The sequence below is a fragment of the Kogia breviceps genome, chromosome 8, assembly GCF_026419965.1.
Source record: "Kogia breviceps isolate mKogBre1 chromosome 8, mKogBre1 haplotype 1, whole genome shotgun sequence".
Classification (NCBI taxonomy): domain Eukaryota; kingdom Metazoa; phylum Chordata; class Mammalia; order Artiodactyla; family Physeteridae; genus Kogia; species Kogia breviceps.
Genome location: NC_081317.1, coordinates 54,479,692 through 54,491,976, shown reverse-complemented (window position 1 = coordinate 54,491,976; position 12,285 = coordinate 54,479,692). Strand labels below are relative to the sequence as shown.

General features: G+C 34.1%; 1 protein-coding gene across 6 annotated transcripts in view; it reads left to right on the top strand.

The window, feature by feature from the left end:
• The window catches only part of DENND4C (DENN domain containing 4C), a 144,367-nt gene that overhangs the window by 85,336 nt on the left and 46,746 nt on the right, over positions 1-12,285 (top strand). For 4 of the 6 annotated variants that reach the window (XM_059072930.2, XM_059072932.2, XM_059072931.2 and 1 more), the window contains exons 13-17: positions 5,751-5,896; positions 7,349-7,384; positions 7,471-7,601; positions 9,508-9,640; positions 11,795-12,001. In XM_059072930.2, coding sequence (XP_058928913.1) covers positions 5,751-5,896; positions 7,349-7,384; positions 7,471-7,601; positions 9,508-9,640; positions 11,795-12,001 — 653 coding nt within the window. The remainder of the gene's footprint in view (positions 1-5,750; positions 5,897-7,348; positions 7,385-7,470; positions 7,602-9,507; positions 9,641-11,794; positions 12,002-12,285) is intronic. The other 2 variants (XM_067041432.1, XM_067041431.1) reach the window with 1 other exon arrangement.

Below are 12,285 nucleotides of genomic sequence, written 5' to 3'. Positions count from 1 at the left end.
TTATTATTATTATTTTTTAATCTGTATTTTCCCAATAGTCCTTTTCTCTTTTCTCATTTCTGCTTTGGGACAACTTATCTCTCAAATATTTAGTCATCACTTACCAAGGGATATAAAGAAGTATAAAATCTAGCTCCATGGGATACCCAGTGGAAAATGATCTAACATGTTTTTAAAAATAGAGCAAGTATTCAAGAAAACAGATTTTACATAATCATTCAGTGAGAGGACATAAAAATTCAGAAAAAGGGAACATTCTTCCAAATGAGTGTTTTGGAAGACTTCATGGAAGAAGAGCATGACTTTAAAGAATGGGTAGAATTTATAAATGGAGATGAGCAAGAAAGACTTTCTAAAAAACAATAGGCATTAAAAGTCAAATCTGAATTAGAATTTCCACTTTGCTATTTATGAAGCCTTCCTGGGGTTCTGTTTTGTCATTAAATGTCATTTGTCATTTTGTCATCCTCATTAAAATGAGGATGATATCTAATTCATGCATAATTGTGAAGATTAGATGAGAAAATGTATGTGAAGCAACTAGAAAAAGTACAATACTCATGATAACAGTATTATTGCTAGTGGTAATAATGAAATGGAAGAAAGCTCAAGAACAAAAGCACAAGGCATGTGTATTAGTTTGCTGGGGCTGCCATAACAAAATGCCATTGATTGGCTGGCTTAAAACAGTGGTCCCCCACCTTTTTGGCACCAGAGACCAGTTTCGTGGAAGACAGTTTTTCCATGGACGGGGTCGGGTAGGGGGGGAATGGTCGGGTGGGGGGGGGATGGTTCAGGCAGTAATGCCAGCGATGGGGAGAGATGGGCAGCGGCAGATGAAGCTTCAGTCACTCGCTCGCCGCTCACTTCCTTCTGTGCGGGCCCATTCCTAACAGGCCGTGGGCCGATACTGGTCCGTGTCCCAGGGATTGGGGACCCCTGGCTTAAACAACGGAATTTTTTTTTTTTTTTCAGGATTCTAGAGGCTAGAAATCTGAGATCAGTGTGTAACCAGGATTGGAGTCCTCTGAGGCCTCTCTCCTTGACTCGTAGATGGCTGTCTTCTCCCAGTATCTTCACATAGACTTCCTTCTGTGTGAATCTGTATCTAAATGTTCTTGTCTCGTAAGGACACCAATCAGATTAGAGCCCACCCTAATTTAATTACTTAAGTTTGACTTAATTACTTCTTTAAAGGCCATATCTGCAAATACAGTCACACTTTGAAATCCGGGAGTTAGGACTTCAACATAAGAATTTTGGGGTGACACAGTGCAGCCCATAATGGCATGTTCGGGAAAAAAGTTTTAATAGTACAATTTGACCAAGTGAGGAGCTTTAGAGGTGTTGTGGAAGATAAAGCAGAAAATAAGATTAGAGCTTGGATTATGGGTAGTCTTAAATGCCAGACTAAGAATATGGAGTTTTTCTAATGGACAGTAGTGGGTCACTAATTCATTCTCTGTCATTCTAAGTAGAAGAGAGGCATTACTAATGGAATTTAGAAAGATATTTAACTAGTGTCTGAGGCCTAAGGTTTTTGTTAACAGGGTAGCATTTGGTCTAACAAGGGAAATATACATTTAACAATAAAATAACACATTTTACTGAGTGTGTTGTAAAGGAAAGTATTGGTTACAGTAAGAGAGCTAGGTCAGGGGAAAGGTTCCCTGAAGAAGTAACAGTTAAGGTTAGGCCTGAAAAAAGAATAGGATTTAGCTGTGGGTTTTGGGTTAACTTTTTTTTAGGGATACTTTAACAAACATGTATAAAAGTAGGGAGAATAATGTAGCTACCTTCCAACTTCAGCAGTAGTAGCAGTCTACATTCTGTTGTTTTAGTTTCATCTATGTTTATTTTACTCTTCCTTCGTCCTTTTCTCCTCCCTTCCTCCACCCCTCCCTTTCTTTCTAAATTCCAAGTAGGACATCATTTCACCCATAAACTATGTTTAGAATTTCCTGAAGTTATATATGTTTTTATCTGATTGTATCCCCATGGTGTTATTTAACATTTTTTTCATCTATATTTCCTGTAAACTTGTGGTTGGATTAAGAGCCACATTGTTCAAAAGAAATATAATGGGAGCCACATATATAATTTAAGATTTTCTAGTAGACACAGGTTTTTAAAAAGCAGTAGGGGAAGTTAACTTTAATAACATGTTTTCTCTATCTTAATACATCCAAAATGTATCACTTCAACTTGCAATCAAATTATAAAAATGTTAATGAAATATCTTACATTCTTTTTCCATACTAAGGCTTTGCAATTGGTGTGTGTTTTATACTTATAGCACATCTCAGTTTGGACCAGCCACAATTTTGTTTTTTTTTTTCCTGAACCTTCACCTCTGAGTATAAATCACTAATAATGTCATGGACTCAGAAGTCAGACTGTCTGTTCAGATTCCAGCTCCACAACTTAATAGTGATGTGGCTTTGGGTATGTGGTTCATTAAAGACCAGCCACATTTTAATTGCTGAATTGCCACATGTGTGTAGTGGTTACTGAATTAAGCAGTACTGATCTAGAGCTTGATTATATTCAGGTTCCGTTTTCTTGGCAAGTGGTGCTAAAACACATGATGCTTACTACTTATTGCAAGTCTGGCTGTGTCCCGTTTTTAGTGCTCCTAAGATTGATCCAGGGGTTCAAGTTTTATCAGGCTCATTCATTCATTATATTGATAGTTTCCCCACTAGCCTTTCATTTAATTGTATTAGCAGCTTTTGCTGATCATTGCCTAGATCCATTCAAAGAAGAAAAAAAGACTTTTTCTTACCACTTGTCAAGAATAATTTATTTCTATTTTATTGAAGTCTTTCTCAACTAATTAATACCTCAAGGGGATGTAGTAAGGACCACAGCATGTGGAATGTCCTAAAGCATCATAGAAAGAAAGGCTGGAGGGGAAAGTGGCTCAAAAACCATGCTTGAAATGATGGGTGTGAGCCAGATCATGTTGGATCTTTTAGGACTAATGAAGGGTTTCTGTCTTTATTCCAAGAGTAATTGCAAGTCAGTGAGGGATATTTAAGTAGGTAATAGGATCAGATTTGCATTTTTAAAAGATCATGTTTAATGTTAAAAAAATCTCTTTGGCTTCTCTGCAGATTGAATTGGGGGTATCCAAAGTATGGATCTACTTATTAGTTGGTTAGTGCATTGGTTCAAGTGATCAGTGGAAGTGACCTGGATTAGTTGGTAGTATGAATAGAAGAGTGATTTTTAGGAGGTAGATTGAATAGAACTTGGCAATTGAATATGGGATGTTAGAGGGAGATGTCAAGAACAACTTTGAGATTCTTGTCTTTAACCATTAAGTGGATGGTTGTGCCCTTTATTGAGAAGGGCAACAGCAGAAAAGGGAAGGATCTAATTATTTGTTAAGGAAAGGGTTTTTTTTTATTTTATTTATTTGTTGAAGTATAATTGATGTGCAATATTTATATGTTACAACATAGTGATTCACAATTTTTAAAGGTTATACTCCATTTATAGATATTATAAAATATTGGCTATGTTCCCTGTGTTTTATGTCCTCATAGCTTACTTATTTTATGCATAATAGTTTGTACCTCTTAATCCTCTAACCCTATCTAACCCTTTCCCCCTTCCATCTCCCCACTTGTAACCACTAGTTTGTTTTCTATATCTGTGAGTCTGTTTCTTTTTTCTTATATTTACTAATTTGGTTCACTTTCTAGATTCCATGTATAAGTGATAACATAGAGTATTTTTCTGTGTCTGACTTATTTCACTAAGCATTATACTCATCCATGTTGTTGCAAATGGCAGAATTTCATTCTTCTTTATGGATGAATAATATTCCATTGTGAGTATATATATATATATATATATATATATATGTAGCACAACTTCTTTATCCATTCATCTGTCGACCAGTTAGGTCTTGGCTGTTGTAAATAGTGCTTCTATGAACATTGGGGTGCATATATATTTTTGAATTAGTGTTCTTGTTTTTTCCATATACATACCCTGGAGTGGAATTGCTGGATCATGTGGTTTCTTATAGTTTTTTGAGAATCCTCCATACTGTTTTCCACAGTGGCAGCAACAATTTATATTTCCACCAACAGTGCAGGAGGGTTCCCTTTTCTCCACACCCTCACCAGCATTTGTTATTTGTGTTATTTTCGATGATAGCCATTTTGACAGGTGTGAGGTTATGTCTCATGGTGGTTTTGATTTGTATTTCTCTGATGATTAATGATGTTGAACATCTTTTCATGTGCCTGTTGGCCCTCTGAATGTCCTCTTTGGAAAATTGTCTAAGGAAAGGTTTTTTAAAATGAGAGAGACTTGAGTATACTGATTACTAGCTAATAGAGAGGGAGTATTGTCCAGAGAACACTGAAAGGCCTGGAATCCCAGGCTTATGTGGTGGGCTTGGCCTTAGATAGGAGGAGGGTCACACTCATTGTAAAACAAAGTAAGGAATAAATGATAGCTGCAGAAAGAGTCGTAGATTTTATAGTGAGATAATGAAGGTAGTTCTCATTTAATGATTTTCATTTTCTCTGCAATATAAAGTATTATTATTCAGGGATGAGGGAGAGAACGTGGAGGGAAAGTATTTAAACATTGGAAATAACTGTGAAAACACGGGTAAAGGGAAATTCAGACTCCAGAAATGTAGTGGGGTTGCTGGTCAGGGATGAAGGTATAAGCGGTTCTGATCCACCTGTTATGTAACGGTACGTCCTCCCCACCGCAGCTTGTACTCAGCCACACTGGCGCAGATCCAGAGAAAGCAGGCAATACGTTGCTCCAGGGCTAGGTCACACTAGATGAGTTTGGCAAAAGGGCATAAAAATTGAGAGTGTTGACAAGAAAGTAATGGAAATGATGTACACAAACGTGTAATCAATATTAGAGAGAGAGAGACGTGAAGATAGGAGGGTGTACATAGAACAATCTTCTTCCTTACCCCATCCCCCTCACAAAAGGCTTGGTAGGAAGAACTTAAGCATACCAGCTAGACAGGGGTAATGGTCAGGGAGTAATATGTAAATTAGAGATTTGGGAGGCAGAGCTGTTTACAGTACTACCATGAAAAGTCCAGGGAGTGTGTAACTGTGTAGAAGTTGGTGATTGAGGTGGAATAGACCACAGGTCATTGAAAGTTAAGGAATTAAAAACTCATTAAAATGTTGGATGGTTGGTCTTTATGGGTGTTGAAGAATGATGATGGTAGGAGTTGGAGAGGAGAAGACTTTGAATTAGGTGCCCTGCTCTTCAGTGAATGAAGGAAAGGGTGTCCCTGAAGTCACTAGGTGCCTACAGTTAGTAAGGGAATGGGTGGAATAATAGCCAGATGAGCAGAGATTTTTACAAGATGATACAGAAATAATTTTGTGGTGGCATTGCAGAGGAAGGACTTGACCCTTCCTGCGAGTATGCAGAGTATCAGAAGTTTCTACTTGAGAGCTATAGGGCTAGAGGCTCCTTATAGGAGATGCAGATTTCAGTGAAAAGGTTAATGGTATAAGTTAAGGATTTTTGTGGTTGAATCAGGCAGAAGGGACTATGGTCCCTTAATATATATATTTCAGAAGATACATATTTCCTGTAATATATATATATGTCTTTCTCTTTCCCTTTGTGTATATATATATATATATATAAAGAGAAAATAATATAGATATATACAAGTTTAAAATAATTAATATAACATCTAGTTCCACTTTAAAATCTGAATTTAATTCTAATTTTATTTTCCTCAGGATTTTTAAAAAGTCGAGATCGTGCCTATACAAAATTCTACACCCTTTTAAGCAAAACACAGATTTTTATTCGTTTCATTGAAGAATGTAGTTTTGTAAGTGATAAAGATACTGGATTGGCTTTTTTTGATGACTGCATAGAAAAGGTAAAAGTTTGTCTTATATGTCAGTATTAAGGAAAAACTTTAACAGTTTGTTTACCTTTATAATCATCATTGTTATTATTAGCCCAAATGACCTGAGGAAGGCATTATAGGTGGTGTGTGTGTGTGTGTGTGTGTGTGTGTGTGTGTGTGTATGTATATATACACATGTGAGTGTCTGATTCTGGGCTTAATGTAAGAATTATTTTCCTTTGTGGCATCTAGTACTGCCATACGTAGCTAATTTTTCTCTTTGACTCTCACTTTGGTTTTGTATTAAGTACTAAGAACATTTCATTGAAGCTCCTAAATATTTTTTTTTACATGAATAAGATAAGATTTAGTAGTTCATTAAAAACGTTTAGTTTTAGGAATTCCCTGGCAGTCCAGTGGTTAAGACTCCACGCTTACACTACTGAGGGCCTGGGTTCGATTACTGTTCAGGGAACTAAGATTCCACAAGCCGTGCAGTGCAGCCAAAAAAAATCAAAAATGAACAAAACCAAAAAAAAGTTTAGCTCTATGGATAATGGAAGTCCTGTGTTAAGTCGTGTGTTCTTTTGTTTTCATGTTTTTCCAAATACTTTTGCTAATATATTTCTGCTGTCCTAATGGAAGCTCTTTGGAAATACGTTAAATTTTAAAGCTTTACTCACCCATCATAAGGAAGTTTAAGTTGATTTTTGACAGTGATAACTCACATATTTTTTCTAATTTTTTAATAGAGCTCTTATTTTTGCTAAGTGGGTCTTGGGGCTGATTGTTTATGCAAACTCTATATTATATAAAGTTGGAGATTTTATCCAAAAAAGGTAGAATATTATGATGTAATTTTTATAGGCTCCTAATGATATGTGTATCTTAGAAGACTTAAATAATTTTCTCCCATTATATCCGTGTGATCTAAAACTCCAGGGGAATGATTAAAACTTTTCAACATTTTTGTTTACTTAAATATTGATAGTCCAATATCATTCAGTTAGAGAGAAGCTTAGATTATATCAATCAGTAATGCAGGGGTTTAGTAATAATGAAATTTTTGATTTGAGAAGCCAGGTTCTCCTTGTGATTGCCCATCTTTTGCTGCTTCTTTTTTTAAAAATAACTAATTAATTAATTTTTTATACAGCCGGTTCTTATTAGTTATCTGTTTTACACATATTAGTGTATATATGTCAATCCCAATCTCCTGATTCATCCCACCCTCTCCCCATCTTTTGCTTCTAAAGAGGGATTTATGAAGAAACCAGTCAAAATAAATTGTTTCTCTCTTAATAGCCATAAGAGAAATATTGTACTTTAGCCTAGTAGTGTGGAGGCCACCAAATATATTGTGAAGTGTTTCAATATCTGCCTAGTATTAAAAAAGGATAGTTTTTAAAATAATAATTTAAGATAATCTCTATTAAGTTCAGAGTAGATATTTTCACTAATAATTCTTTTCTTTTTTTCTAGTTGTTTCCTGATAAAGGCACAGAGAAAACAGATAAGGTATTTTTTCTTAAATTTAAGTTTTAACGTTTCAGAATCAGGTCTTGCTTATATGCAAATTAATTGGAGAAAATAATTATTTTTAGGTTGATTTTGATTCAGCCGAAGACACCAAATTGATAGAGTTAGATGACTCACAGAAAAGTGAGCATACTGTGTTCATAATGCCACCTGAGCCACCACCTGATGATGGAGAGGATCTGTCATCAAAGTACAGGTAGCAGGAATTTTTTTAAAGAGTTGTTTGGGCACAGCTTTAATAATTTGATCTTTTGTGATTATTAGTAGATATGTTGTATCGTAATCATTTGTGAAGGTCATTTTCAAAATGTATTTAGTGAACTAATGGAGATGAACATTTTATGAAGATATCACCAGGTATTGTAATTTAAGAATTGGACAGCCCCGTTGGAAGGGAAACCAGGTGTTTATCACTGTTAACCTAAATATTTACCATATTTTAATCTTTAAAAATTTCATTTCTGAAGAAGAAAAAATTTACTTTTGTGAGGTTCCCCCTCCCTTTGGGGGGTTTTGTTGTCAATATAAGGACTGTGAAATTCTTATGCATTAGTAATATATCAGAGAAAACTTAAAAGTAGAGGGCCAGGAATCATTCTTTATTAAAATAAACTTATAGGATTTGGATGGGAGTCTTTTAAGAAATTAAAATGTTTGATTGTTTATTATTATGATCATTTGAATACCATTTAATAGGTTTAGAAAATCAAACAAAAAAGCTAGCACATAATTTTAGCACCAATACTTAATGTCTGTTAACAATTATATGTATATCTTTTTTGTCTTTTTGTACATAAATTTGCATTTACTATACTTAAAACGAATATTAGTTCATCTTGCACATATTCTTTGTGACGTGTGTTTGCCTTTAATGGTCTGAACATTTTTCCATGCCAATATATACTTTTGTGCCATTCATTTTAAATAACCACATTGCATGCATTTATTGTGATTTATTAAACTAGTCTCCTGTGGATTTATTTATAGTTCTTTGCTATCTATACCTTTGTGAGTATACACGGTTATTTTCTTTGGCTGTATTAATAAAAGAATTTATGGGGCAAAGAGAATACAAAATAAGTGTTTTCCAAAAATATAGAATTAATATATAATCTCACCAGGACTCCATAAGAATGAAAAATGTATACCTGAGATTGAGTGGTTTAATTAAGTACTATTTTGATTGCATGTTAATTATAGAACTCTTTTTTACTTTGGCTTTGATCACTATACATTGGAATGCAGGTATTGACAAATAAGTAAATCAAATAGGAAAGGCAATATATTTTAGAAGAAGATTGGCCAAAGGAAATAACTAGGCAATTTCTGAGAAGAAATCCCAATAGTTGATAATATGGAAGTATGTTAAGCTTTTCTAGTATTTAAAGAAATGCAAACCAAATGATGAGTAGAAGCATTTTTAATCTATCAGCTTGAGGATAGGCTATTCTTCTAGTTAGAGTGTATGTAAGTATAACCTCTCTGGAAGTAATTTGATAGTGATTATAATAATTTTTATTTTCTTGATAAATATTTACCATAGAAAACTCTGTTATTGGGCATTATTCTATGAAATTAAGTAAAAGTATTCACAAAGATAAATGTACAAAGATACTTAATTGCAAAAATTGAGAAATAACCTAAAAATGTCCAACAGTAAAGAATTGGTTAAATTATGGCACATCCCTAATATAAAAATATTCGGGATTTTTTTCCTTTTAAATGTGAATGCAAGGTACTTTTATAAAGAAAAACAAAATTACAAAGTATACTAAATGTTATATTTTAATATAAATTATCATTGAACACATGGGCCCTGTTGAAAGGGTTACTAATTCTTCTGTCAAGATATCAGGGTTTTCTGTGTTCTAGGGATTGATTGAAAATAATAGGATGCAGAGGAGCCAAAGTTTCCATGTAGATAGTCTATGTATCTTATAATTGCATCATCTTATATTTTTGAAAAAAAAATTTCTATACAAGGATTTTGGAAAATAATATTGGGTACATTTGAGGTTTAGAAATATTCACCTAAATTCTGGCATAATATTAAGAGTTAATGTACTTTAAATCAGCAGTTCTATTTTTGCTTTTTATTTTAGTTACAAATACTTCCCAAGACTGGACCTTAAGCTTTTTGACAGACCACAGGAGTTGAAACTTTGTTTTAGTAGACACTCTACTGGGAGTAGCATTACAAACAGTCCAGCTCTCATGGCTAAGAGAACTAAACAGGTCAGATATTCTTTATCTAATTTAAAATGTAAACTATGTATATGTGATATGCAGCTCATAGTTTAGACTTGTCACCCACAGCAGTCATTTGAAGACCCACTATGGTTGTTAATGAATTAAAATCGATTTCTTGCAACCCTAATTATAATATTGAGGCTGAAATTTTTGAATGCTTATGTTTATGTTCTAAGAGAACCTTGGGAACTAAATACACTTAAAAAAAACTTGATTGAAACATAATTCATATACCATACAATTCACTTGTTTAAGTATACTCACTGGCTTTTAGTATCTTCACAGGGTTGTGCAGCCACCATCACAATCAATTATAGAACATTTTCATCACCTTCTAAAAAGAAAGCCCGTACCCCAAACTGTTAACCCCCCAGTTACTCCATCTTCCACAGCCCCAGGCAATCACTAATCTATTTTCTCTGTCTATAGTTTTGCCTGTTCTGGGCATTTCATAAAAATGGAATTGTACATCATGTGGCATTTTGTGACTGGCTTCTTTCACTTAGCATAATGTTTTTAAGGTTCATCTGTGTTGTAGAATGTATCAGTATTTCATGTATTTTTATTGCTGAATAATATTCCATGTGTGGAATATTTTATTTATCCATTCATGTACATGTGGGTGGTTCCTACTTTTTGGCTGTTATGCATAGTACTGGTGTAGACATTTGTGTACAAGTGTTTGTGTGGTTTTATGTTTTCATTTCTTTGGTTTATATGCCTAAAGTAGAATTGCTGTGTCATATAGTAACTCTGTGTTTAACCTTCTGAGAACTTGTCAGTCTGTTTTCCAAAGTGGGTACACCATTTAAAATTCCCACCAGCAATCGGAATTTTACCACATCCTTGTTAATTCTTGTTATTTTCTGTCTTTTTGATTATAGCCATCCTAACGTATATGAAGTGGTATCTCATTGTGATTTTGATTTTTCCTCATGGTTAATGTAAATATATTTTCTACTGAATATTACATTCTAAGGCGAGTTAACTTAGGATAACCTAGACATCTTGTTTTAATACTATATCTGATTTAGGTATAAAGAGTTAAACTATGGTTAGGTGTGAGTTAAAATTGAACATCCTTTATACATATACTGATATTTTGGGAGTCTGCAAAACATGGAAAATTTCAGAATGAAATTCTTAGTTTAGGTTTTACCAATTCATGTACAGTCCCTCAAATCCTAGGGGTAACCTGAGGTGATCCTTAATCCCATATAGTACACAATTCTCTCAGTGTTGTCTGAGGGGAATTTTTTTTAAACCATTATCAGCTTAATAAAGGCAAGTTTTTTTAATGTGACAGTTTTGCTACTACATCTTTAAATCTCATTTTCACCAGAATTTTTTTTCCAGGCAAGTCTCTTGGAAATAGAGCTCATAACAGTATGTTTATTTAGGACACATCCAGCAGAGGGATCTTTAGTGCAAGGCAGACAGTGGCAGTCTGACATGTGTGGAGGGCTCTGTAGTTTCTGGGAATATGTACAGTTTGATAACGCTCAGCAGATGACTTTGATACCTTTTTCTCTCTTCCACCTAAATCAGAATGAAAATCAGAACTAGAAAACATGCCATAAAACTATTAGGTAGGAAGGTCTGTGATCTTTCTCAGACTATGTTGCCTACAAAGGAATAGGTCTTTTTAACAAATCAGTCAGTGAAGGAATTAACACAGAAGGTAGAGTGGAAATCTTGGTGGGGAATAGCCTAGGGCATCTTAAACTTTTTATTAGGGGGAAGAGTGAGAAGACTCTGACTTTTCAAGAATGATTCTATAGAACTATAAGCTATAAATGAAATCCCTTTCATTCGTCAAACATATGAGTGCCTTCTGTGTGAGGGGCACTTAGTTACCCATTGTATTATAATAATATGAATGATCTCTGCTTTTAGGGAATTTCTAGTCTATTAAGAGACACCTGCTTGCCAAATAGTTAAAATACAGTATAAAGTGCTTCTATAGAAAGAACCATGGGGCACTAAGTAGGAAGCCATTCACAAAAGCAAAACTATGAAATGCTTGATTTTAGAGTCAAATTTTACATTAAATTCCTCTCTTCCTTTTACTTCTCACTTTTCCTGTCATACTAATGAATTTTAGTGAATGTCATGATGTTTTATTTATTCTCTTTCTAGGAGATAAAAACAGCTCATAAGTTGGCGAAGAGATGTTATACAAATCCACCACAATGGGCCAAGTGTCTCTTTAGTCACTGTTACAGTTTATGGTTTATTTGTCTCCCAGCCTATGTTAGAGTTTCTCATCCTAAGGTCAGAGCACTTCAGCAGGCATATGATGTACTTATTAAGATGAGGAAAACAGATGTGGATCCTCTAGATGAGGCAAGTATAACAAATTGAGTTATTGTTACTAAGATAAATTTTATTTGTATTTTTAAGAACATTTAGGTCTCAGTTGCTTTCCAGTATCCTTGAATATTTTCATTAAGTAGGAAAGGTAAAAATTGTTATCCTGTTTCATAGAGCTAATACTTATTATTTTAAAATACATTTATTTAAAAATTATTGCTTTAAAATGCAGCAGAGACTGACTTCCTTAGACCAGATTGTTTGCCCTTGATAAATAGAAAAAAATATTGACTTAATTTTATTCTCAAGATAACTTC